The sequence below is a fragment of the Opisthocomus hoazin genome, chromosome 14 (assembly GCF_030867145.1).
Source record: "Opisthocomus hoazin isolate bOpiHoa1 chromosome 14, bOpiHoa1.hap1, whole genome shotgun sequence".
NCBI classification, from domain to species: domain Eukaryota; kingdom Metazoa; phylum Chordata; class Aves; order Opisthocomiformes; family Opisthocomidae; genus Opisthocomus; species Opisthocomus hoazin.
The window spans coordinates 795,011-821,098 of NC_134427.1; the positions used below are offsets into that span (position 1 = coordinate 795,011).

The 26,088-nt window shown below is 66.1% G+C and overlaps 1 protein-coding gene across 5 annotated transcripts in view; it reads left to right on the forward strand.

Moving 5' to 3' along the window:
• The window catches only part of STARD8 (StAR related lipid transfer domain containing 8), a 63,695-nt gene extending 39,271 nt beyond the window's left edge, over positions 1-24,424 (forward strand). For all 5 annotated transcript variants that reach the window (XM_075435527.1, XM_075435530.1, XM_075435529.1 and 2 more), the window contains 13 exons: positions 9,219-9,290; positions 11,776-11,857; positions 15,807-15,870; positions 16,716-18,052; positions 19,727-19,900; positions 20,409-20,568; positions 20,867-21,065; positions 21,226-21,436; positions 21,689-21,803; positions 22,159-22,374; positions 22,877-23,094; positions 23,270-23,446; positions 24,305-24,424. In XM_075435527.1, coding sequence (XP_075291642.1) covers positions 9,219-9,290; positions 11,776-11,857; positions 15,807-15,870; positions 16,716-18,052; positions 19,727-19,900; positions 20,409-20,568; positions 20,867-21,065; positions 21,226-21,436; positions 21,689-21,803; positions 22,159-22,374; positions 22,877-23,094; positions 23,270-23,446; positions 24,305-24,422 — 3,143 coding nt within the window. In that variant the 3' untranslated portion in view covers positions 24,423-24,424. The remainder of the gene's footprint in view (positions 1-9,218; positions 9,291-11,775; positions 11,858-15,806; positions 15,871-16,715; positions 18,053-19,726; positions 19,901-20,408; positions 20,569-20,866; positions 21,066-21,225; positions 21,437-21,688; positions 21,804-22,158; positions 22,375-22,876; positions 23,095-23,269; positions 23,447-24,304) is intronic.
• The last annotated feature ends 1,664 nt before the right edge of the window (positions 24,425-26,088 follow it).

Below are 26,088 nucleotides of genomic sequence, written 5' to 3' on the forward strand. Positions count from 1 at the left end.
GACCCCCACCTCCTGCCCGGCAGGCAGAGCGGCCGGGGGGCAGCCGGCGTTGGCCGGGAGCCCCGGGAGCGCGGCGGTGCCGGTGCCAGCCATGCCGCGGGACGTGGCATCGCCTGCCGATGCCGATTTACGTAAAAGCAGTTCTAAGTGAGAGGAGAGGAGGGCACGGGGAGGGGGGCAGAGGGTTTTGGGGCTGCGGGCGGGGAGCGGGGTGACCCCCAGAGCTGCGCGGTGAGCTGTGCTGCCGGGCGCTGGGCGCAGCAGGAGGGGCTGTGGCTGCTTGCGGAGCGTCTCCGGTGGGAGAGATCCCCGGGCAGGGGACAGTCCTGCCCCAGCGAACGCAGACCGGCGTTCTCACGAGAAATGTTGCTGGGCTGCTTTTAGAAGCGTCGGGTTTGGGTTTTTTTTGGTTTTACACCTTGGTTTGTAGCGTTCTCAGGAAGATGGTGGGGAGGTGTCCCTGTCACGGAGGGGGATGCCGTGCGGACCCAGTGAGCCACCCTAGAGACGAACCTGCGGTGGGATGGGAGGTGGCTGCGGAGTCACACCTCAGAGCCCGCACACGGCAAACGCCATCGGGCTGCGGGTCGAGGGCGCGCTGCGGCGGGACGGGACGTGGCTGCGGAGTCACGCCTCGGAGCCTGCAGCAGGGGCTTGGCGAGGCAGCAAGAGGAGGGGGATTGTTGCACCGAGCTGGAGAAATACGTGATTCTGGCTTATTTTTGTATCTCAGCCTTTAGAAAGGGAAGAAAAGAGCTGTAAAACAACCTTCTGTGCTTCTGCTGGGAGTTGAGTGCCCGTTTGTTGCTGCAAGGACACGTTTCTGCCCGGGGGCTGCGGCAGTGCCTGGCCATCAGCTTGGGCAGCCGCCGGACCGGGCGCGACAGCGCTGGGCTGGCCGTCCCCAGGGGCCCGCAGCACTCTGGCCGAAGGCCGGAGCAGCCTGTGCGTTCCTCAGCTGGGAGCTGGGTGGGTTTTATAATTCTGTACCACGTGGGAAAAGCTCAGAAAGACCACGAGGGAGTGCTGCTCCGTGGGGTTCCTCTGGTAACACACACCAGTGTTTATTCTAAATAAATGCATAAAAGTAGGAGGAAATTCCCTCGTGCATTAAGCAAGTAATTATTGCTTAATGCCTGGATTTTGGAGTGGGAGCTGCGGATGGCTCCTAAGCAGGTGGTGCGGGAGAGAAACGGCAGCAGGTCGCATCGACCGGAGACGGGAGCGTGCATCGCCGCAGACGCTGCGTCGCGGAGCTGAGGGCTCGCTGCACAGGCGAGAGCTGCCGCCAGTTGTGGATTTTTAGCAGAACTCTTGTCGTTCCTGTGCTTGGCCTGCGGCGATGGCTTGCGTCGGGTCTGGCACTGCGTGCGGTGTCGGCAGCACGGGGATGCGGCTGGCGGGACTTGGACCTCGGAGCTGCTGGAGGCTGCGGGTGCGTCGCTGTGTCGGTGCCGGGCCCAGCGCTCTTCCGAGCAGCGGAGAAACGGACCCTTGCCGCTGGCCGCGTGAAGCAGCGCAGGATGCCAGCCCCCCTCGTCGGGGCCAGGACCCGCAGCGGCCGGCGGTGCCGTGTCCCGGTGCTGCCGAGGCGTCGGGTGGGGAGCTCCGGCACGGCTGGCTGCGCTCGGAGCGACGGCGTCCGTTAGTCCAAACAAAGCGAGACCCGTGGGATGGGCAACAGGAAAACGGCAGCGCAGTTTTGGAAAGGGTGGGACACAGGATGGGCAAGGGGGATTAGTTTTCTTCAGCATCTGAGTAGCTGTTTTTTTTTATCTCGCTTCTCTTCTGGGTTTCCAGCGGCAGAAAAGAGACCCCCCCGCCCCCGGCACGGCAGACGTGCACGTGCGGGTGCCAGCACAGGTGGAGCGCTCCCTGTGCACGCGGTGGTTGCGTTTGGAAGGGGCAGGATGACCTTCTCCCCGTGAGCGGTGGCTCGCTGGCTGCAGGCGCGGGGCTGTTGGAGCATGAATGTGTGGATGGAGGAACGCAGGTGGACCCGCAAAGCCCCACCTTTCCATCCCCCACGGAGAGCCATCTTTGTCTTCCCGCCGGTCAGGGCTGTGCCGGGGTGTCTCTTCGCTCAGCAAAGCGTCGTGGCCCGCAGACAGACCCTGCTGCAGGGCGGTCGCTCTTACCGGCATCGCTCATTCCTGCTGGGTGCTTCAGCCATCCAAGCACCTTCTTCCTAACGTTCATCTTCACCGGGGAGCTTCTCCCTGTCAAATGTGCGTTTGTAGAGGTACGGGCAGCCTGGCAGAGTGAACACCAGCCTGAAACCCGGGAAGGGAATAATGTAACTGGTGCCAAAGAGAAGGCAGCAAGTTTTCCCCCCCAGTCCAGATCCAGGCAGTGGCGAGCTGATGGACCTTCTCGGGGTGGTGCGCGGGGTGGGCTGGAGCTGGAGGCCCTCTCCCCCCTGAGCTTGCTTTGCTGCTGCCTTCTCCAGAGGTGGAACAGAGCGGTCAGGCGTTGGACCAGGCTGCCCAGGGAGGTGGTGGGTCCCCATCCCTGGAGGGGTTCAAAAATGTGTAGATGTGGCACTTGGGGACATGGTTTAGCAGGCATGGTGGTGTTGGAATCATGGCTGGATTTGATGATCTTGGAGGTCTTTTCCAACCTTAATGCTTCCATGATTCTGTTCTATGAAACCAAGGGTTGTGCTGGGCTCCCTCCTCCCGTGCGAGGGGGACTTGCTGCTGCGGTCCCGGGCGCAGGAGGGGACGGGCCCCAGCCCTGTCAGTTGTTCCTCGGGGGCCAGAGCAGCTGCAGAAATGCAGGTGGGGCAGGCAAGGAGGACGGATCAGGGTCTGCACCTTCCTGGCCCTTTGTTTCTGTTCCTGTGGGTGCCCTTTCCATCCCCATGTTCCACCAGCCATCTGCTCTGCAGCTGCAGCACTCCAGCGCGGGGCGTTTAACCCCTGAGCTGCCGCAGCCCTCGTGCCGCTGGGGCAGTCCGCAGCTGAGGGCCAGGAGGACACGTCCTGCGGTGGCCAAGGGTGCTGTGAGGCTCGGAGGAGTGGAGGTGCCTGTGGGGAGCAGGCATCTGTAACGTCCTGTGGGACACCCCCGTAGCGAACACCCAGAGCTGCCTTTCTCCAGCCTGCCGCGCTGCCTGCGACCTGGACTGCAGAGAGGAGCAGCCACCAGCTCCAGGGCACGGGCCACAGGCTCACCTCCTGCTCCTGCCTGCGGGGGACCCCGGCTCGGCCGTCTCTGCCACCCCACCGTGTCCTGCGGCCACGTCCAGCGGACGGCATGGCCACCAGCCCAGCTGGGTTCTGCCCACCCCGTGCCGCTGGAGCCTGGGTGCTGGTTGTCCAGCCCTGCCTTGCTGGGTCGAAAACAAGACCCCAGGAGAGGAAGGGACCCTTCGCTGCTGCTCTGGAGGTGACTTGGGCCGTGTTGTCCCAGAGGGGTGAATTCTGACAGGAGAGGAGAAGTTTCCTCCCCTGTCTGAAGTGGAGAAGGTGAGAAATGCGTTTGCGTTTCGCCAAGGGATGATGAAGCCTCATTCGTTTGGGGCTGATGTGGTGGGCTGTCTGTGGACGTGGTGGTGTTCCCCGCGCGGGTCGGGTGCCGCTCCCGTCGCGGGTGCCAGCCGGGAAGGGGAGAAGCTGCCTTTTGGCCGGGTGTGGTGCAGAGCCGAGCTCCGGCGTTGCCGGGGCTTCCTCGAGGCCGTGCTCCTGCAGTCGCGTTTCTGCAGCGCGAAGCACGAGGCTGTGCTTGCTTCGGGTGCAGGGGGCCGTGGCTGGACTTCCTTTAGAGCAGAAGAAAACAGGCTGGAGACACGGTTAGGCTCGTTGGCCGGAGAGGAAGCCAAAGCTGTTGCGTCCAGTTGATAACCGTGGTTACGTGCAACCCTGGAGCCGCGCCGAGACGCGAGCGGGGCAGAGATAAGGCGGGGGGAGCGCTCGCCGGGGGGCTGCTGCGGTGCTGCCCCGGGCTGGGGGGCACCCGCGAGTGGGGCCTCTTTCGTTGCTTGGCTTTGGCAGTCGAGCAGCCGTCTGCCCGGTGTGCCAGGGCCCTGCCTTCCTCTCCGCTGTCCTGGCCAGGAGCTGCTGCCCGGCTGGGGTCTCCGGCCCCGCCGCCGTCCGGGGCACGGGGCGGGATGGCTGCGAGCGTCTGCCCAAGCCGGGTACTGCCCGGGGCGGTGGGGAGGGGAGGGAGGGCTGGAGGGCAGCTGGGCACGGGGGAGCTTGGGGTGGTCCAGAAACCCAGCGGCTCTGGTCTCCCTGCCCCGTGGGCGGCCGGGGGCTTCTTGCCCAGGTTGTGCCAGCCGGTTTCAGGTCCCGACACCCACGCAGACACTGCCCAGCGACTTCCGTGCTCCCTCCAAGGTCGCTTTTACCCCGGATGTCCCTCGTGTCCGTGTGCCCGACGCAGCGGCTGTCTGGGACATGGACGGGGCGGCGGTGGGCTCCGGGAGCAGATGGGACATGCTGGGGCTGGAGGTGGCAGAGGCATCTGAACAGTTCCTTGTTGGCGACGCAGCAAGGAGCGCTTCCCAAAACTTGTGAGACCTGTTTACTGCGTGGAGGTTAATTATGGAAACCCGCTGCATCTGGGAGAGCGTCCAGCCACGCGTCTCGTTCCTATCTGCCTGCCCTGTCCGCGCTGGCGGCTTTGAAATCTCTGCGGTTTGCTGGCCGGGCTGGGAGCTGGCCGGGCTGGGAGCAGAGAACTGGCGTTTATCGGTGCCGCGCGCGGACAGGGGATGCCCGTGGCCGTGTGAAACTCGGCGTGCCTCTGCTGCCCCGAAAGCCCGGGTCGGTGTGGGCAGCGAGCCCGGCGCCGCGAGGCTCTGGCCCCTCTCCCGAGCACGCTGGGGTGCCCTCGGTCAGCTCGGAGGGCGCCGGCGTTGCCCCCCGGGGTGTGGGGGTGATGCCCCGCTCAGAGGGCGACGCGGATTTCCGTGAGCGCTGCGCTGGGCGCCGCAGACCGAGTTAATTCCCCTTGGACTTCACGCGCGCCGGCCATGCCCCAGCGGCAGGAGGGTACGCGTTTCCCCTGCGGAACCGTTGTTTCGGATCCTCACTTTTTTAAGCAGTAAAGACCCCTACCCCTGGGTTAGAACATCTTCTGTCGTTCCTGTAAAAAGCAGGCGAGTGCTTCTGTTTACAGAGTGGGAAGGGAAGCTGAGCTCCGCTGCTGCATCGTCACTGTTGTAGGCAACGGTTTATTTTAAGGCGGGGTGGAAAGAAAGCACAGCGAGGAGAAGAGGAAAAGGAGCTCCCGCCGCGGCGGCCGGGCAGCTGCTGTCACGGCTTTCCGTTAGGTAACGCAGGGGCGATTTCACGACGCGGTTTTCTTTTCACACGCTAGTTGGCCGTGTGGGGCTTTTTATGGGGAATTTGGAAACTCGCTGCGAGGAGCCGGGAGCTTGTGGTGTGACTTCTCGTTTTTTATTTCTGATTTCTAAAGCGAAAGTGCGGAGCCGGGCTTCTGGGAAGTGGCTTTCCTGCCTGTGACTGCGTTTGCCTCCGGTGTTCCAGCTCATTCCAGCTCACCCGTGTGGGGGCTTTTATTGCGTCTCCCGGGCTGCTCCCCGTCCGCGCCGGGGCCGGGGTGGCTGTGGCCCCAGAAGCGCTCGAGGGAGAGGTGCAGGGCTCCCAGCACCCCACAGCCGGGAGCTGCTCCCGTCGGACCCGGCGCGGACCGCGGTGCTGCCCCGCCGGCGGGTCACGTGCGGGGAGATGCCGCGGTGCGGTGACTGTGCGAGCACGGCCGGGGGAAGCTTGTCCTTTTTTCGCTCTTTTGTGTTGGTTTTCATCCTTTTCTTCCACTTTCAGTAGCAAAACGAGGGCCTCTTCTCTGCCTTCGGTTTTGCTTTCTGCCCTCGCCCCGGCGTGCTGGGAGGTGCTGGGGGGTCTGGGTTCGCAGTCTGGGGGGGGACGCCCGCCCGCCGTGCCCTCCGACCCCACGCCACTTTGCCAGGCTGGTGGAGCTGCCCGCGCCGGGCCCGCTCGGGGCGTCCCCGAGGGACCACGGTGGCACAGCCTGAGCCCCTGGTCAGGATCAGATGGGGAGAGCGGCTGTGGGTGCCTTTCCTTGGGAAACGCCGTCCAGCCTCAGCAGCTGCCGCACAAGGGCAGAGGCTTTGCCTGTAGGGGATTCTCTGGTGGCTCGTAAGGGCTGTGCGCCGTCAGGAGGTTTTTGCAGTGAGTGCGTGGGTGCTGGTTCCCCCCCATGGGGAGGTCCAGGTGCTTACCGAGGGCTCGTCTCCCACAGAGAGCTTCCTCTGCAGTGGGAGACGTAGCGGGGCCGCTCACCTGCCTTCCCCGTCCGCATTCGTGACACCGGTTGGCAGGTTTGTGTGCGTGTGTCTGCGCTGCTCCCAGGTGGGGGTGAGGGTGGCTGGCGGGTTGGTGGTGGTACTGACAGCTGGGTGATGCCGAGGTGCAGGCAGAGCAGGCTTGCACACGTCTGCTTAGGAAACCCAGCCGAAAATACCGGCCAGCCCCTGTCCTCCTGCCGCAGACCTCTGTGACGGCCGGGGTGCAAGCGCTGCCGTCTGGTTGTGTCCCACCGTCGTCAGCTCCTTGGCATGGGGCGAGGAGCCGTGAGGTGCCGGGGGGAGCGTGGCTGGCACAGCGCGGCTGCAGACCGGCTCTGCGGCAGCGGGAGCCCGAGCACCGGCCGTGCTGGGGCTCCACGAGGCTGGGTCCTGGGGGGTGGGAAGGCGGCTTCGTGGGGTCTGTCCTCTCGTTTCGCAGGGAAGCGCGGGCTCCGTGCGTGTTTGTGTGCCTGTCTGCCGGTGCCTGCGTGCCTGCTCCTCCCGCAGTACCACTCGAATGGGATCATTTCCGCCATTTACACTGCAGGTCGCAGAGATACCGAGTTGCTACAAGCTGGGGAAAATCGTTTGCTGACCAGGGGAGGCAAGGAGACCCTGTTCCCAGCCCTGTGAGGGGTGGGTGTAGAGTGCAAGGAGACATCAGAGAATCCACCCGTCTGGAGACGCAGCGCTGTTGGAAACCCCTCTCCATGGCAGCTTCCCAGCTCAGCACGGCTCTGCCCGGCTTGAGGCAGCGGTGCTGGGCGGCAGCGCTTGCCGCCGGCTTTCCTGCGCTTCCCTGGGAACGCACGTCCGTGGGAAGGGCGGCGGGAGGAGGAAGCTGGCCGCCAGCTCCCTCCGGGACAGGGACGCTTGGGAACCTCTTCTGTGCCAGCGCGTCGAGGTGGGGAGGGCTCCCGGCTGCCAGGGGCCGAGCCCCCCGCGCTGCCCCTGCAGGGTTTGGTCCCCGCCGTGCGGGGACGCGGGACTCGCTGCCGCCGGCGAGGCCTGGGACCCGGCTCCCGAGCGGGGCGAGCAGAGGTGCGGGGCCCCTCGCCCCCCGCGCAGCCCCCGCGCTGGGAAGGGGCGGCGGGGAGGAAGGGGAAGGAAATGCGCTCAGAGCCCGCGTTCCTGCTCAGAGCCCTGCGCGGGACCCTCTGCTGCGGCTGCAGCCCTGGCCCCCGGCCACGCCGGCTCGGCCGCGGCTGCCGTGCGTCCCCGGGCCCCGGCCGTGCCCTCCTGCCCCGGCCGTGCCCTCCTGCCCCGGCCGTGCTCTTCTGCCGGTTCAGCCCGTCCGCCGTCGGGGGTAAGTTCGGCACGCAGCTCTGCTTCGGGCTGCCCTTCCCTCCGCTGTCCTCTCCGGGGGGACCCCAGCCCCGTCCCTCCCTGGGGGCAGTGGGCTACGGGGGGTCGGGACGTCCCGGGGCAGGAGCGGGCTGGGGGCTGGTGTTCCTGTCCTTGGCTGGGTGCACCCTGGGCCGCAGCCCCTGGCCACCACAGCCCCGTGGCTGGTGACTCCGTTGTGAGCGAAGAGGAGCAGAGCAGGAGGGGGTCTGGCAGGTCTGCTGGCCGGGGGGGCTGTGGGAAGTGTCCGTCCTTGGACCCTGCCCGCCCTGCGGATGTGAGAGGAGGGGTCTGCTCTCCGGAGCTGCCGTGGCTGAAGACCCTTCTGGGGGTCCTGGTGCCCTCCTGGCTGGGCAGCGCAGCCGCAGGGCTCCGGTCCCGGCGGGGTGCCGGGCTGCGTGGGGGGGATGCGGTGCTCCCGGGGACTGGGCTCACCCGGTCGAGCGCCGGGGTTGAGGTCCCCGCTGGGGTTACTGGGTTTGAGCCCGGCTGAGGGCAGGAGGGGTCAGCCCCGGGGTTTTGGCCGGGCTCGTGGCACGGTTAAGGACAGCTGCACGGTTTGGACCCAAATGCAGATGCTTATTCCAAAACTTCTTCCCAAAACTTCTGAAGTATTTGGGTCCAGGGTTTTGGCTGGGTCCTGTCCTTCACTGAACTCCTGGGCTGGAGCTCTCAGCTGCGGCTGCTGGTGGGTGGTGATGAAACCGGGGGGTTTCGCTGCGGTCCGCGCTGGGTGGACCCGGCCTCAGCCCAGTCTGTGCTGGGTGGTGCCTGCGAGAGGGGCGGGCGAGACCCTGGAACTGCCGTCGCGTTTTCTGCGCTTGAGGTCAAATGTTTGTCACCCTCAGAAGGATAAATCTCCGCAGACCGACGGGCCGCCGACACCAGGCAGCAGCTTGCCTTGGCTGCGTCAGCTTTGGGCTGTTTTCTCCCAAGTTGTGCAAATTTGAGAAATTTCCCAGAAAATAGTGCTGGCGGCTGGACGGGCTCATCCAGGCGATAGCTGAACCGCACGCGAGGGATGGGAACGGCCAGGCAGGGCGGTGGAAAACCGTCCGGGTTTTGGTGCCGGCCAGCGCGGACGTCAGCTTGAAAGAGGAGGTGGGGGGTGGTCCGGGGCGGTGGGAAGGAGGGAGGAGAAGGAAAGGTTGCTTTGGCAGGCTTTGCTGGAGGACGCTTGCAAAAATGACCAGCCCTAAGCTTTGATGAGCTCTGAACTAATTATTAAAAACAAATGTCTTCCTCTCTTGCCTGGCAAAGCGCTGTGTTTGGTTTGGTGGGTTCGGGGATGAAATGTTTCGCTGGGAGGTTCAGATTGTGTCTCGTGGCCCTGTCACTCTCGTGTTACCTCCTCCTCCTGGCCTTGTGCTAGCGGGGAGGCTAAAGCCGAGCAGTTGCTGCTCCCTGGGGCAGAGACCCCTCTGCGCACGGGCATCGCTGCCCGCCGGCACGGCCCCGGCTCCCCGCGCCCCGTTCTGCCGCCGGCCCTTTCCTTGCTCTGGGCACGTGAAACGCGGGCTCGGGGGCTGCTGGCGCGGGGGGAGCGGGCTGCAGCTCCACGGAGGGATGCTCAGGCTGGTTCTTTGCTTTCTTGCAGAAACTGAAGCCAAGAAAGCCTGCGACTGGCTGCGGGCGGCGGGGTTCCCTCAGTATGCCCAGCTGTACGAAGGTGAGAGCCTGCGGGTCCCGGCCCCTGCCCTGAGCCGGGGCTCACGCCCTGTGTCTCGACCGAACACCACGAGTGGCTGCGGGGAGAGCTCCCAACGCGCTGCGGAGAGGAGAGGATGGAGAGGGTTGTTTACTAATTACACGGTCATGTGTTAAAACGTCAAGCCCTCGGACCTGGCCACGGCCTGGAGAGCCAGCCGTGCTGCTAACTTCTCTGCACTCCTGAACTTTCCCCCTTCGGGCAGGGCTGCGACGAGTCCCCGGGGCGGCTGCTGAGGCCGAGGGCAGGCGGGCTTTGGAGAGCCGTGGGCTCCAGGTCGCTCCGTGAGTGTTTGCGGTGGGTGGGAGCGCAGCGGCAGCCGGCGCAGGTAACGTGGAGAGCGAGCGGTTCCTCCTCCCCGACACGTCCCGCCGGCTCCTGCCCTGCCCCGACACGCTGTCCGGCAGCAAGCTCTGCGCTTCCCCAGCGCACAGCAAGCCGAGCCCGGAGCAGGCTGGGTCCCCAAGCCACACGGCTCACAGGGCGCGGGGGTGGGCAGACCCCCGCGATGGACCCTGTCCCAGCTCCGCTGCCACGCACCCGCGGGCGGCTGGCGGGGCGGCTCTGCTGCTGCGTCTCGCCTCCGGCTCGGCTGTGCTTGCTGCAGACCCGTGGCTGGTCCCTGCCGGGGGGACGGTGCCGGGGAGCGGTGCTGCAGCCGGCCCCGGCTGGCCGGGACAATCGCGGGAAGCCGGCTCTCCGGCGGGCTGCCGCCATGGCTATTGTTCGGCCGGGCACTTCCACTGCCCCCCGCAACACGTGCGCCGGAGCCACGCTCCAGCCCCCCGGCTGATGGCTTTCCAGGCTGCCTGTTCGCCTCTGGTTTCTATTTTAGGGGGCAGCTCCTCGCAGAGCCACGTGCACGGGCCGGCGGGTTCCTGCGGGGAGACCCAGGCCCAGGTGTCGGCCCCCGGCAGCGCTTGCAGCCCGGGGCGGCGAAGCGCTGGGTGCTGCAGTCTATGAATAAACCAGCCCTTTTTCCAGCCTCGCTGAGCAAAACTTTCCACATCCTCCGAGTGTTTCACTCTGTTTTTCTCCCCAGCTGGCAGGGCTCGGTGTCCCCTTGGTAATTGCGCTCGATGGCTTCATGAACAGCTGGGCTTAGACAGTTGTGGTTAATGGTCCGGGTCCTGCGTAGCTGGGCCCAGCAGAGCTGTCTCTGGGTGCGCGGCGATGAGCGGGGAGCTGGATGGAGGCCCTTGGGCACCTCGCCACCCTCCCCTCGCTTTCCTGGGAAGAGCCCTGCCCAAAGCCCCCAGGCGTGGACCCCCCCGGGTGCCGCTCCAGCTCCTGCCCTGAGGCCAGCGAGCGTGTCTGCCCGTGGAGACCCGGCCCACGGCCTGTGAGGCGTTGGGGGGGACCGAATGGGATGCTGCGCCTACTGCACGGCCATACTGGTGCGGCGGTCTTGCCCTTGGGAGGCCTCTCAGCCGCTCCCAGCCCTCCCCAGGGGAGCGAGAGGCTGGCTTGGTGCTGGGGATGGGTGGGAGCGGGGACTCACTGATGAGCAGTCGGTGCATGTGTAAGGTGTTGCCTTCTGGGGCAGCAGGATGTCTCCTGGAGGGGGAGGGGGCCGCTCCCCAGAAACCACCACGAGGTGCCGAGGGGGTCCCTGCCGCGCGTGGGCTCCAGATGTGCTCAGCTGGGAGCAGAGCTGTGCGGGGCTGCCCTCGTGGGTGCTGCGAAGGGCTGCTCTTTGCTTCAGAGTCAGCTCACCTCGTCGGGTGCTGAAGCCAGCCCAGCACCCCAGCCCAGCAGGAGCCTTTCCCGTGGGCTTTGACTGTCCTGGGCATGCCAGGGTCCCCGGCGCAGTGACCGGGTTGTCTGTCCTGCGAGGGGGAAGCGCTCTGCCGAGGAGGCGATGCCAGGGGTATCTGCTGCATGGCGCTGATCCCCTCCCAGCACCTGGGCTGCCGCAAGCCCCCCTGCTCCCGGGCTGCTGGGGCTGATTTCCCCCCTCTCCTCTGCCTGGTTCATCGCTCCCAGCTCTGTACTTGGCTTGCGCTCAGCACCAGGGCATCCCCGGCCCCTCCATGCCAGCCCCCTCTGTGTCTGGCTCCTTGCTGGCTGCCTCCTGGACCTGTGGGCAAAAAGTGGTCCCTCGGGAGCATCCGCTGCCAGGAGGCCGGGTCAAGTCGTGCCTGCGGAGAGCTGCCGTCCCTCCCGGTAGGCTCCCCTCCCGCAGCCGTCATGGGTGGCAGCTCCCGGTGACAATGCGGTGCCCCGGCCTTCCCGGCTGCTTCCGACTCGTACTCATGGCCCAGAAGCCTCCCACGCCTTTCCCCTCCGCTGCTCTCCCGCTTCCCCAGCTCCCCATCCTCGGCGTCTCTCCTCCTCCTGCTGCTCGCAGCATCTCCCTCCTCCCACGCTCGCCGCTGGCCCTTGTGCTTGGTGGAGCCACTGGCTCGGCAGCGGCCGCTGATTCTCCTCTGGCTTGCCTCCCCAGACTCCTTGTTCCCTCTCGACATCGGCGCTGTGAAGAGGGACCACAGCTTCCTGGACCAGGACTCCCTCAAATCCCTGTGCAGGTAACGCTCCCGCACCCCCCTTCCCCACGCGCGAGGCCGTGCCCCGGGCGAGGGCTCAGGGCGGCTGCCCGGGCGCTGTGGGGTGCCCGCCTCGCAGCCCGCTCGGGCGCTGCCGGTCCCTCCGCGACCAGGGCTTTGGCTGCCTCGGTCGTTCGAAGCGGGAGGCGTCGCTGGAGGCGTTCGGCGTTCGGATCAGAAGGCGTTGCTGGCTGTTGGTGGTGCCAGGGAAACGGCAGCGGTTTTTGTTTTGAACATACAGAGCTCCTGGAGAAGGGAAACGTTTCCCAGGAATAATTCTTCCCTTCCTGTGGCTTTCGGGCTGTGTTTTAATTTCGTGCTTGGGAAACTCTGGCCTGGAGAGCTCGATTAGAAATGGATCGGTCAGGGCTGAACTGCTGATGAGCAGAGGTGCCAAGAGAGAGGCGGCTCTGCTCCCGCAGCCCAGGCTCTCCCCTCCCGCGCCGGCCGCCCTGGGTGGCTGCCGCGGGCTGCGGTCCCCGGGGGGCAGCCGTGTCTCCCCGGGCGCGTTTCGCGTTGCTTTATTTTGCGGGGGTGCTTCACAATGTCTCTGAGAGCAGAACAGAGTTCGGGAGCCACGTCTCTGCGTCAGAGCGGAGGGGTCTCGTTGGCGTCAGGCGCGTTCAGGTCGCAGCGCCTGTGGGTGAAGTCGTGTCCGTGGACGGAGTTCCACGCGGTCACCAGGCGCGTGCCGGCTGCCGTGCCGCGGCGCGAGGCGCTCCGTGGCAGTCGCACGCTGCCAGCTCGCGCTTCGTGCGGGCGTCAGGGGCCGTGGGTGCTGGCGGCGGCGGTTCGGAGCTGTCGGTGGGCGCCGTGGCGTGCTTTGCGCGGGTGGAATCTGTGCCGGGCGGTCCCTCCTCTGCCCTGGAACGGCCGCTCCGCCGAGGGTTGCCGCGTCCGCGAGCGCTCGCTGGCTGCGTGTGACGGTCGTCGTCCGGTGCCTGGCAGCGCGGCCGTGCCGCGCGTTTCCCACCGGGACACGCTGCGCCGTGCGGCAGCAGAGCTGGAAATAGCTCGGGGAGAAGCCGCCGGCTGTGCTGCTGCGGGGAGGCAGCGCGTTTTGGGGCGGGGAACGCTCCCAGTGCTGCCAGCGTGAGCAGGCACCTGACAGGAGGGACCCCCGCCCACCGCAGCGTCCGTCGGTCCAGGCAGTCTGTCTGTCCGGACCGGCCGTGTGTCGCACTGCCACGCGGTGACTCAGCCCCGGTTTGGCTTTTGGGCCCCATCATGGTGCCCGCGCCCCTGCGCTGACTCCACGCCGAGAAACGGGCGCTGCCGCTCGCCGTGCCTCCCGCACCGCCGCTGCGGGCGGAGCGGAGCAGGGCTGGGAGAACGGTCTGGTACTGGTTTTCCCAAGAGGGAGGCCGCTGTGCTGGGCGGGAGGGGATCCCCGGCGCCGCTTCCCGGGTGCCGGGCGAGCTCCTGGTTGTCCCTCCTGGTGGTGGCTTGTCCAGTTCTGGGCTCCCCAGTTCAAGAAAGATGAGGAGCTAATGGAGAGAGTCCAGCGGAGGGCTACGAGGATGAGGAGGGGACTGGAGCATCTCCCTTACGAGGAGAGGCTGAGGGAGCTGGGCTTGTTCAGCCTGGAGAAGAGAAGGCTGCGAGGGGACCTAATAAATGCTGATAAATATCTGCAGGGTGGGTGTCAGGAGGATGGGGCCAAGCTCTTTTCAGTGGTGCCCAGTGACAGGACAAGGGGCAACGGGCACAAACTGAGGCACAGGAAGTTCCGTCTGAACATGAGGAAGAACTTCTTCCCTCTGAGGGTGACGGAGCCCTGGCCCAGGCTGCCCAGGGAGGTTGTGGAGTCTCCTTCTGTGGAGATATTCAAGACCCACCTGGACGCGGTGCTGTGCAGCCTGCTGTAGGTGACCCTGCTTCAGCAGGAGGGTTGGACTAGATGACCCACAGAGGTCCCTTCCAACCCCTACTATTCTGTGATTCTGTGATTCTGTGGCAGCGGGGTGTGGGGTGATGACAGGTCTCTGACCGTCCCGCCCTGTCTGAGTTTTCAGGTCCTCTTGTCCTCGCCTGGCTGGCTGCAGGAGCTGCTGAGATGGTTTTGCTCTGGTAACCCGGGGCAGGTCACCCCTGCCCAGTCGCTGGACCGGTGCTGCCGGGTGGGCCGTGCGGGGCGGGAATGTCCCTGGCCCCCCGTGCTGCGGGTCCCTGAGGTGGCCCCTTGCAGCACTTGGCTAACAAAAAGGTCTAGAAGGACCCTGGAAAATGCAATGAAGTGAGTCCCCTGGACCTGTTCTCTCCCCCCCTAACACGTGTGTGCCCCCTTCTCGCTCCCTCTGCCAGACTTCAGAAAAGAGAGGTGACCCTGCCTGAGGAAGGGGTTGGACTGGGTGATCTCCAGAGGTCCCTTCGACCTCAGCCAGTGTGTGATCCGTGATCTGTGGTTTCCTCCTGCGCAGGACGCACTGCGGGGCCGCGCTCTCGGGCAGGGGGTTGCACAGGGGCGTTACTCAAGTTTTCGGTGAAGTGTCCCTGAGGTTTGTGTTCTGGCTGCGCGGACGAGGTGCTTGCACACTGGAACAGAAGTGCTTGCAGCAGCGTTCATGAAGGCGCTAATTAAAGTGAATTAACTGGAGATTCCTCCACTTCTGTAACGAAAAATCCCCAGGACTTGAAGCTGTGGGCGAGGGAAGGGTGGAGGCCGGGCTGGGGGCCAGCCCTGCCCCGAGGGCGCGGGTGCCCCAGGCTCACCGGGGGTTTGCACAGCAGAAACGGCCCCGGCAGCCCTGGGGCAGGGGGTGGGGGTCACGGCTGCCCCACAGCCCTCGGTGGGGCCGGCTCGCCAGCCAGGAGAAACCCCCCGCGGGGGCAGGGAGCGGGGGTGCCCGGCAAGCACGGCTCGGGAGGTGCTGTGGCCATGGGAGATGGGTGTCCCGTGGTGCTGCGGTGGTGGGAGATGGGCGTCCCGTGGTGCTGTGGTGGTGGGAGATGGGAGTCCCATGGTGCTGCGGTGGTGGGAGATGGGCGTCCCGTGGTGCTGCGGTGGTGGGAGATGGGTGTCCCGTGGTGAGGTGGTGGTGGGAGATGGGCGTCCCGTGTTCCCCTGGTGCTGTGGCCATGGGAGAAGTGTGTCCCGTGGTGCTGTGGTGGTGGGAGATGGGCGTCCTGTGGTGCTGCAGTAGTGGGAGAAGGGTGTCCCGTGATGCCGTGGTGGTGGGAGAAGGGTGTCCCGTGATGCCGTGGTGGTGGGAGAAGGGTGTCCTGTGGTGCTGTGGTGGTGGGAGATGGGCGTCCTGTGGTGCTGCAGTAGTGGGAGATGGGTGTCCCGTGGTCCCCTGGTGCCGTGGCCATGGGAGATGGGTGTCCTGTGATGCCGCAGTGGCGGGACATGGGTGTCCCGTGATGCCGTGGGCGGTGGGAGACGGCTGTCCTGTGATGCCGTGGTGGTGGGAGACGTGCAATCTTTGGTGCTGTGGTGGTGGGAGATGGGCGTCCCGTGGTGCCGCGGCGGTGGGAGAGCCCACCCGGAGCGCTGGGGCGGCTGTAGGCGTTCAGGCACGGCCGGGCCGTCCCGGTGCCTGCGCGGGGGAGCGGAGTGCCGCTCCGATGGGCTGCGCTTGCAGAATCCCCGCTGGCACACGACCAAGGGCTGGTGCCGCTGGCGCGGTTTCGCCCCTTGGCTGCGGTGCCTGCGGCGCACGTGACAGGGTGCCGGGGCGGGGGGCGAGGTGCGGGGTGCTGCAGGGCTCTGCGGGCAGGGCTGCGGCTGGGGGTGCTGCTCCCCTGGGAGCAGGCTGAGAGCTGCGCCGGGCTCCGCGTGTCCCTCGGGTCCCCGGGGCCGCGGCTGCTGGGTGACGGGTGACAGCGCACAGCGAGGGCGCTGAGACAGGAACAGGAAAAAAAGAGAAAGCGAGCGCTGCGGCCGCAGCAGGGGCCAGGCTGGGGTAAAGCTTAGCTTGGTTTCTCGCAGGAGGCTGATGACCCTGAACACATGCGCCTCCATGAAGCTGGAAGTCCACTTTCAGCGTAAACAGGTAATTCCTGGGTGTTCAAGGGCCGGTGAGGGGCCGAGGGCCGTGGGGGAATGGGTGTGCGCCGGTGGGGCAGCCGTCCCGCGTTCAGTAAGGACACCGGTGCGCAGAGCGGTGCCTGGCGCTGCTGTTTGCTTGTGTCACAGGCACGGCCCGGAGGTGCCTGGCTGAATGCTCGGGCGCCTGTGCCTGCCCTGTGCCCCCGCACCTCGCCGAGGGGCTGGCAGGAGCTGTTACGGCCATGGGGGGACAGCCGTGGTGGGCTGTGCAGGGCTGTGCCCGCAGCATCCCCCTCCGGGGCCCTGCCGAGCCGGGCGGCCGAGACCCCCGGCAGCTCCACTCACAACAATTAATATTGGCGTGTTAATAACGAAGCCTTTTCTATTTCCCTTAATGAATAATACATGTAAGATGCACGCCAGCTTGGTGTTTAGTGTATGGAAATCATTACTGGGGAGTACCCCTGCTTCTTCTGGCTGCCCTTGTTCTGGCTCGGGACGGGGCGCTGCCCTGCGGCCCTCGCTGCGCTGCCCTGCGTGGCCGGGGGTCCGCCGGGAGCTCCGCGGGGACGTCCCGGCTGCCACAGGGGGTAGCCTGGGAGCAGCACCTTCCCTTCCCGGCGCAGCCTGGCCCTCGGGCATGGCAGAGCGATGCCTGCTGGCTCCTGGAGCCCTCCGATGCCAAAGGGGACCGGGGGGGGGCTTAAGGGGCCGTGCTGGGGGCTGTGCCCGTTGCTGGGGGCTGTGCCCGTTGCTGGGGTGCTTCTCCCAGGAGAGCAGGGCTGGGGGACGCGCTGACCCGCTGTGACTCTGACTGGTTGCCTGTCCCCTGTTGTCGACCGCCCGCAGAATGAAGACTCCGAGGAGGAAGACCTGTGCGCCATCAGCGACCGGTGGGCTTTTCAGAGGGACAGCAAGAGGTGGTCGCGGGTGGGCTCCGTCGACGTCCTCTCCCGGGGCTCTGAGGTGCTGAGCTCCACCATGCCGTTGGCGTCCAGCTGCGAGAGCGTCCTCACAGACCTCAGCACCAACCCGGAGGCCGCGTCCCTGCGCAGCAGCGGCAGCACGCTGGGCGTCGGGGCCCCGCCGCCCGCCGCCCCGTCCCCCAGCCGCCCCGCCGCCGCCATCGCCGCCTCCAGCCGCAGCCCGAGCGAGCGCTCCTTGCCGGGGCAGCCCTCGAGCCACGGCGAGGGCTCCAAGGAGAAGCTGAAGAAGCGACGGTCTCGCAGCTTCCTGAAGAGGATCGAGTCCCTCCGGAGGAAGGACAAAGAGAAAGCCGGCCCGGACGAGCAGGTGGCCCCGCAGGGCGGCGTCACGGCCGCACCGGGATGGGGCTCCTTGAAGAGCAGCAGGGGCCTTGCAGCCACCAAGGCCAACTCCTCTAAAAGAGGGACATCTGCCTCTTTCCATGGCAAAAAGCACTTCTTCTCGGTGTCGTACAGGACTAACCGCTTGCTGGGCTCAGGCGGGGGCAAGGTGAGCTCTGACCCAAAGTGCAGCGGAGTCTACCTGGAGGACTGCGACACGGCCGTGACAGCCGGCGGCGACTGGGCTGCTGGAGACTGCCAGCACCGGCGGGTGCGCCGCGGGGACTGCTTGGTCTACATCCCCCGGGACCACAAGCCGGGCACCTTCCCCAAATCCCTCTCCATCGAGAGTTTGTGTCCCTTGGGCGGCAGCGCCCTGGCCCACTGGAAATCGGGGAACGCGCCCGTCGGGCTGGCGGGAGGCGGCGGCAGCAGCAGCAGCGTGGAGGGCTCGTCCTCCCCGCGGGGCTTCGCCTGCCGCCGCGGCTCCTGCAGCTCCCTGGGCAGCCGGGTCAGCGTCTACGACAACGTGCCGGAGTTCGGCAGCAGCGAGGATTTCTGCAAGGAGGACGAGGAGGTGACCTACGAGAACCTCGACGACATCCTGCAGCACATGTGGGGGCTGCAGCAGAAGGTGGAGCTCTGGTATAAAGCCATCTCCCCCGACCTGGCTGGGGAGGGGGGCGGCGAGGAGGAGGAGGAGTCGGACTCGGGAGGGGAGCCCTCCAACCTGCACTTCGAAGAGCGGTCCATGTCGGACGTCGGCACCTCTGCCAGCGACTTTGACAGCACGGGCAACTCCCTCAACGAGGCTGAAGACATGGAGATGCGGGAGCGCCGGGACTCGGGGGTGGGAGCGTCGCTCACCAGGCCCTGCAGGTAAGCGCGGGCTGGGGCTGGGGCTGGGGCTGTGTCCTCCTCCCTCCGCTGCTGCCGGAGCTGCCGCCGAGCCGCCGGCCAGAGGACCACCGCAGCCCCGTCCCGCGGGTGCTCCTGCAGCGGGGCTGCGCGGCCTGGGGAGCGGCAGCCGCGGGCGGTGGGTGCTGGGGTCCCTGCGTCCCGGGAGGGTGGTGGCCCTTTCCCTGGCAGCAGGAGCGGGCGCGGTGCTGGTGCGGCGGCCCTGGGTGCGGGGCGGGCAGCGGCCCTGGGTGCCATGTGGGCAGCGGCCCTGGGTGCCATGCGGGCAGCGGCCCTGCGTGCCGTGCGGGCAGCGCGGGTTGCGGGTGCGCGCTGGCGGTGCCGGCCCTGCTGCCGCTGCCCGTTCTGGGCAGCCTGCGGCCTCTGTGCCTGCACAGACCCGTAATTAGACGGCTCTGCAGTCACTAATCGCGGGGCTAAATGAGGGAGGCGCTTGCTCCCAGCCTGCTGCTGCTCCCTTGTGCTTTCCCGAGGAATCGTAGAATCGTTAAGGTTGGAGAAGACCTCTAAGATCGTAAAGCCCAACCCTCACCCCAACCCCACCACGCCTGCTAAACCACGTCCCCAAGTGCCACATCTACACGTTTTTTTGAGCACCTCCAGGGACGGTGACTCCCCCACTGCCCTGGCCAGCCTGATCCGATGCCTGACCCCTCTTTCAGTAAAGAAATTTCTCCCAATATCTGATCTGAACCTCCCCTGATGCAGCTTGAGGCCATCGCCTCTCGTCCTGTCGCTGGTTCCTGGGGAGCAGAGCCCAACCCCCCCTCCCTGCCCCCTCCTGTGAGGGAGCTGCAGAGAGCGAGAAGGTCTCCCCTCAGCCTTCTCTTCTCCAGCCTGAGCAGCCCCAGCTCCCTCAGCCGCTCCCCACAGTTCTTGTTCTCCAGCCCCCTCCCCAGCCTGGCTGCCCTGCTCTGGCCACGCTCCAGCCCCTCAGTGTCCTGCTGGGTGTGAGGGGCCCCAAACTCCAGCTATTGCTGAACTCTGTGACTTTTCTACCCCCGCTAGGCTGATGCTGGAGGGTGATGTGCAGGCCGGCGGGCATGGAGGGGTTCTAGAGGAGTGGGGCTTTTTGTCAGCTGGGAAGGTCCCTTGTGCCCTTCTGGGCTGCGGGATGCACTGGGGCAGCTGGGCGGGAGCCGCACCGGAGCAGCACGGGGTTGGGAAGGGTTTTGGCAGGCCCCCACGAGAGCTCTGCCTTGTTGGGGTGTATTTTCTGTGTGAGAGAGCGGGCGCTGGAGACGTCCCCTTTGACGTGGCACCGCTGCGTGGTGGTCCTGCAGGCGTGTGTCACCTCGAGCTTCCGAGCTCTCGCCAGGTCTCCGGGCAGGGCTGCAGCCCAGCAGAGCGCTTGGGCGCTGGGCAGGCGCAGGGAGCCTGGAGCGCGAGGGAGAGGATGCAGGGGAGCCTGGGGCAGGGAGCCGTCCTCTGAGGCCGGGAAAACGCCTCATGCTCTCCCTGGCAGCCTCCCACACTGGTTTGTGAGCACACACGGGAGGCAGCAGCGCTCGCAGCACCGGGGCTGGCGCTGGGATCCCGTGGTGCCCGCACCTTCCCCCGGAGCAGCGGGTGCCGTGGGGCAGGGAAGGGCCCTTCGCCGGGCTCGCCAGCTCTCACTGCCAGCCTTCCCCGCAGAAAGCTGCGCTGGCACAGTTTCCAGAACTCGCACCGGCCCAGCCTGAACTCTGCCTCGCTGGAGATCAACCGCCAGTCCTCTGCCCAGCTCAACCTGCTCCAGAAGTGCTCCCTGCTCCGTCTCACGGCCATCATGGAGAAGTACTCCGTGCCCCACAAGCAAGCCTGGACGTGGTGAGCTGGTGGGGAGGGGCACTGGGATGGTGTCCCCGTGGTGGGCACGGGCTGCAGCTCTGCGCTGTGCCGGACGCGGCCTCCCAGCCCGGGTCCCGCAGCCTGGGGCAGCTTTGGTGTGCCAGGATGGAGGAGAAGGAGGGGAAAAACCTGGAACAAAAGCTGGCTTTGCTCTGCGCTGGGCATCCTCGCGTGCCTGAGCTGCGGGCTGACGCCTGGGCTCCCAGCGCCGTCTGCACCCAGGAGGGCTGCGGGCGTCTGCGGGACGTTAGAAATGCTGCAGCAGCGTAAGAGTCGGGCAGAAGTTTCCTGTTGTAGCCAAGCATTAAAGCATTTGGGCTCAATAAGAGGTGCTGCCGTTCCTGCTCCATAGCTGCCTTGCTTGTATTTAAAACATGGCAGAAACGCGCGTGTCTGTGTGTCTGTCACCCGGGGTCCGGCTCCCCTCTGCCAGGCAGTGCCCAGGCACCCGTCCGTGGCGCTGACGTCTGTCTGTCCCACCCCGCAGGACCGTGCCCAAGTTCATGAAGCGGAGTAAGGTCCCCGACTACAGGGACAAGACGGTCTTCGGGGTGCCGCCCACCGTCAACGTGCAGCGGACGGGGCAGCCCCTGCCGCAGAGCATCCAGCAGGCGATGCGCTACATCCGCAGCCAGTGCCTGGACCAGGTGATGCCGCGGTGACGCCGCGAGCCTGCGGCCGCACTGCCCTTTGGGGGGACGCGCTGGCTGCCGGGCGTGCTGCCTGCTCGCCCCTCGCAGCGCTTGGCTGCGGTGAGGCGGGAGGGCGAGGTCTGTGGGAGCTCCGCGCCCACCGGTGCCTCCTCGGCCATCCCTGCCGTGGGGGTGCTGGGGAGTGAGGCCTTTGGGGAAGGGGCTTCCTTGCCTGTCCCGTGGGATTCCGCCCGGACGCCTGCCGGGTCGGTGCCCGCTCGGCGCTGAGCAGCAACCCGCTCTTCCCCGGCAGGTCGGCATTTTCCGGAAGTCGGGGGTGAAATCCCGGATTCAGGCGCTCCGGCACATGAACGAAACCAGCCCCGACAACGTCAGCTACGACGGGCAGTCGGCGTACGACGTGGCTGACCTGCTGAAGCAGTATTTCCGCGACCTGCCGGAGCCCATCTTCACCAGCAAGCTGACGGACACCTTCCTGCAGATCTACCAGTGTGAGTGCTGGGCTGGGGCCGGTCGCCCCGGGCTGGGGATGGAGCTCGGGGTCTCCCGGGGGGGAGGCCTCTCTCTGTTCGTTCGGATGGAGGCAGTGGAGGGGGGCGGTGGTCCACAGGGATGGACCTGCTGACCATGCGCTTTACGCCGTGCTCGCAGTCGTGTCGAAGGAGCAGCGGCTGCAGGCGGTGCAGGCGGCCGTTATCCTCATGCCGGACGAGAACCGGGAGGTGCTGCAGACCCTGCTCTACTTCCTGAGCGACATCGCCTCCGCCGAGGAGAACCAGATGACCGCCGGCAACCTGGCCGTGTGCCTGGCCCCCTCCATCTTCCACCTCAACGTGTCCAAGAAGGAAAGCACCTCGCCGAGGTAAGGGCTGGCCTAGCTCTGGCCTCCCCAGTCTTCCTGCAAACCATCTCCCCATCGCCCCTTCCCCATCCATCCCGGGAGGAGGCCACTGGGCTGGGTAAGACATGGTGGGACGCGTGTGTGCTCACACAGCCCCCATCGCTCTGCTTTGCAATGTGGGGGTCCCCTGCTCTGCGCTGCAAAGCAGAGCGATGGGGGGCCAGAGGTGGGCGGGATGCCCGCCCGGTCCCAGCGATGCCTGCTGCCCCGCAGGGCGATCCATAAGAGGGGCACCATGGGGAAGCCTGACCAGAAGGACCTCAATGAGAACATGGCTGCGACACAGGGGCTCTCCCACATGATCACCGACTGCAAGAAGCTCTTCCAGGTGGGTGGCTGCGGCGTGTCCAGCCCGGCTTTGCCCCCCCCGGGCACTGCCAGCGGGAGATGCGACCTCACCGGCGGGTGCTGATGCTGTGGAGTCGGTGTGGGGTGAGATCAGGGTGCCCGTGCTCTGGTGGGGCGGCTGCCGCCGGCCGGTCAGCCCCCGGAGCAAAGCCCAGCTGCATCTCGTGGTGGTGCAGGTCATGAGCTGCAGGACGTGTGTCCAGGGAGGCTGTGTCCATCCGCCCCGCTCCTTGGTGGGATGAAGAGTTGTGGGGTTTTGGCTGCCCAGGGCTGCTCACAAAGTCCACGTGGGATCCCTCTGGCTTTCTGAAGGTCGATATGCTCTTGGCTTGTAGGTCTCCCATGACATCTTGCTCCAGCTGAGCAGCTCCTATATGGCAGCAGATGCTTACCCCCATCCCCTGGCTGACTTTGTGTGTCAGGGGGAGAGCAAGGATTTGCACTCCTACTTCGAGCAGAGTGTCCAGAACCTGCTCAAAGAGTCGTCGGAGAAGTTCAAGGGGTGGCTGAGCACCCCGGGGCCCCTGAACACAGAGCTCTCCTGCAAAAAGGTAAATGCCATTGTATGGAGGGGGGCTTGGGGACATGCAGAGAAACATGTGTGGGGTGACCACTGGGTGCCACGGGCACCTGCCAACCTGCTAGCGGCCTGGGAGCTTGTTCCCTTCGGCGAGGAGGGATCAGCAACCCCTTCCCTGGCCAGAGAGGTGGCGGGGAGATGGACGGCTCTGGGGAGGAGGACGTTAGCAGGGGAGCTGGTTCGCTGTGTCCAGCCATTCTCCAACAGCCAGAGCACCTCCCATCCCATCCCATCCCATCCCATCCCATCCCATCCCATCCCATCCCATCCCATCCCATCCCATCCCATCCCATCCCATCCCATCCCATCCCATCCCATCCCATCCCATCCCATCCCATCCCATCCCCTCACTAGCAAGCAGATGTGCTGGTGTTGCTCCATGGCAGTGGGAGCCGTTGGTAGAGCCGCTCGGGGGGGTTGCGCTGTGGGGGTCCCACGGGACAGCCTACCTGACCCTGCCCTCGGCCCGCCAGGTTGGGGACGGGCACCCTCTGCGCTTGTGGAAGGTCTCCACGGACGTCGAGGCCCCTCCCGCCACGGTGCTGCACCGGGTGCTTCGGGAGCGTCACCTCTGGGACGAGGACCTGCTGCAGAGCAACGTGGTGGAGGCTCTGGACAAGAACATGGAGGTCTACCACTACGTGACGGACAGCATGGCCCCCCACCCGCGCCGGGACTGCGTGGTGCTCCGGTGAGCGCAGGGCAGGGCCCCGGCGGCGGGGGCTGCTCCTGGTTTGGTGGATCCCGTCTGGCCCCAGCCCTGGCCGCTGCTCCCGGGGCTGTGCAGCTCCCGATGCGGACCCCCGAGGTCGCGGCAGGGGTGGGCTCGCGGGGTCGGGAGCTGAGCGGGGCCGCTCTGCCCGCAGGCGCTGGCGCACGGACCTGCCGCGGGGAGCCTGCCTGCTCATCTCCATCTCGGTGGAGCACGACAAGCTGCCGGCGGAGGCAGGCGTCAAAGCCGTCGTGCTGACGTCCCAGTACCTCATCGAGCCCAGCGCCGCGGGCCGCTCCAGGGTGACCCACATCTGCAGGGCTGACCTCAGGTACGGGGACCCTTGGTGCCGTGCCGTCAGCCCCGGGGAGGCTGGCGGAGCCGCGGGCTGGGGGGGACAGGAGCAGCTCTGCGTGCATGGCCTGGCAGCGCGGGCAGGGCTGCGGCGCGGTGCCTGCCCGCCCCGAGGGGAGGGGGTCTGGGGCCGGGTTTGAGCTGCCAGAAGGTTCCTGGGACAGGAGCCACCGGCTCGGTCTCGCAGTGCTGGTGGTTCCTCCTGCAGAACACGCAGGGTCCCCCGTGGGTCCGGAGCACGGCATGGGCGCGTCGCTCGGTGGTGAGCCGTGCTGGGCTGCAGGGGTGCACGGACAGGGGTGGGCGAGGGGCCGTCTGGTCATCGCTCCGGGCTGGCGCGAGCCCGGCTGGGTCACAGACACCTCGTGCCTTGCCACGTGTCTGCGGTGAGGAGTCGGGCAGGCGGGTTCCCTCTGCTGTCACGTGGTGCTCGGTCAGCGTCTCATCGTCTGTCGCAGCTGGAGCTGCGCCGAGTGCCTGTCCCCGAGCTGGGATCGTAGAATCACAGAGTCATTAAGGTTGGAAAAGACCTCTAAGATCATCACATCCAACCATCAGCCCAACACCACCATGCTTACTAAACCATGCCCTGACATGCCAAGTCGACACGTTTTTTGAACCCCTCCAGGGATGGGGACTCCCCCACTGCCCTGGGCAGCCTGGTCCAGCACTTCACAACTCTTTCAGTAAAGACATTTTTCCTAATATCCAACCCAAACCTCCCCTGACGCAGCTTGAGGCCGTTTCCCCTCATCCTAAAGAAGCGGCCGGCTGCTCCTTGGTGCCTGCCAGGGTCTCTGCTGCCGCTCACCCCCTCCGCCTGTTCCTTCTCCAGGGGCCGGTCTCCCGAGTGGTACAACAAGGTCTTCGGCCACCTCTGCGCCATGGAGCTGGCGAGGATCCGAGACTCCTTCCCAGCCCTGAGCCCCAGCAGCCCGGAGACGAAGCTCTGAGGCGCCGGGAAGATGCTGTGTCATCTGACGTGGACTTGCCGGTGGATCCGGGCGGGGGCTCTCGGGGGGGAGCACGGCGCAGGCAGCTGGCCGTGGAGGGGGAGGCAGGGGCTGATGTTTTTAAGCATCCTTTCACCCCAGGCTGGGCATTCCCCATCCCGTGTCCCTGCTGCTGCTCCAGCTGCCCCTTGCTCAAGCGTGCTGTGCAGCAGGCTGTCCGCAGGGGCGAAGCCGAGCAGCCCACAGTCCCCGTAGTGGGGTTGGGGAGCAGAGGGAAAGAGAGGGGCTGTGGGGTGACCCCCCCCTGGGAAGGCAGCCGGCCCAGCCTGCGCTGGGTCCCCCTGTGCGAGCAGCCGTGGGGCCGAAGGTGCGTGGAGCGAAGCAGGAGGAGAAGGGAGCGAGGAGGCCGGTGCCGCGTCCCTGGGGCGCAGCGCTGTGCCGGGAAGCGGAGGGTGGGCAGCGAGGGGTGGGTCGTGTGCGGTGTCGCCTGGCAGGCACAGCCAGGGAGTCACCGTGAGACCCTGCTTGGTCGTGGAGGAGGCTGCTGTGCTGGGAGGAGGGGGGCCACGTCTCGGTGTCTGGGTATGCCTCGAGTGGCAGAAGGAACCTGTGGCACCTTTGGTGCTCAATTTCGTAGGAGAAGAAGAAGAAGCAGCCCTCTAGTCCCGTGCCTTGCTCGGCTAAAAGCCCTCTCTTGTGCACTGGGTGGGGGCTGGATGGACGATGCTCCAAGCCAAGCCCGTCCCTCGAAACCAGCCCACCCGTCGTTTGGAGAGGGCAGGACACGTGCAGAGCCCCGGGGCAGCTGCCCCTGTAGCTGGCTGCACGCCGGGAAGGGGCAATGGCCCCGGCGCCGCTACGAGGAGGCACAGAGGGAGGGAGGGACGCAGCCAGCGCGGCAGCTCCCGTTCCCTGCTGCTGTTGGGGTTCACGTGGCAGTGCCCGGGATCGGGGAGCTGGGCTGACAGCTTTGGCCGAGGCAGGGCTGTGCCCGTGCCAGCGCACGGCGCAGCAGCTGCTTCCTTTGCACAAGCGAAGCGTGGTGGCCCAAGCTGGGCAGAGACGTGCCAGTGGCTCGGGCCAGGCTCAGTCCCGTCCTGGCCTCTGCAGGGAGGTGGAGGTGTCCTGGGTTCGCCCCTCTTCGGGGGCCCCTGCCCTCCTGGGCGCAGGGCTGCTGCCTGCAGAGACGGCCGTTCCCCTCCCCGTCCCTCCCTCGCCTCCACGGAGAAACCACCGCCAGCAGCACCCGGCAGCCGGCCTGGTTTCTCCGCCCCGGCAGGGACCCAGGTCACCAGACAGCGTTCCCACGGGAAGGCGACGCGACCCACGCGCGGGAGCCATTCCCGGCGTCAGCTTTGCTGTAACAAACCCGATCTGTCTCTTGTGGTGAAAAAGAAAAAAAGCAACTCAGCCTGTATTCTGTGTTTTTATATATATATATATATTTATATATATATAAAAATATAACTAACATTTGGGGGAGTGATTTTTCTCCTAATATTTTTTTAAATGTTTCTTTTTTTTCTATCTATAAATACTTGTACAGTTGGAATATTAATATATAACTGGTGGCAGAGCTCAGCGCCAGGTGATGCTCACTTGAGAGACGTGCAGTTTGTATTTAAGGGACTCTTGTTGTGTAGCGTGTGCACCTGCAACAGAGCGT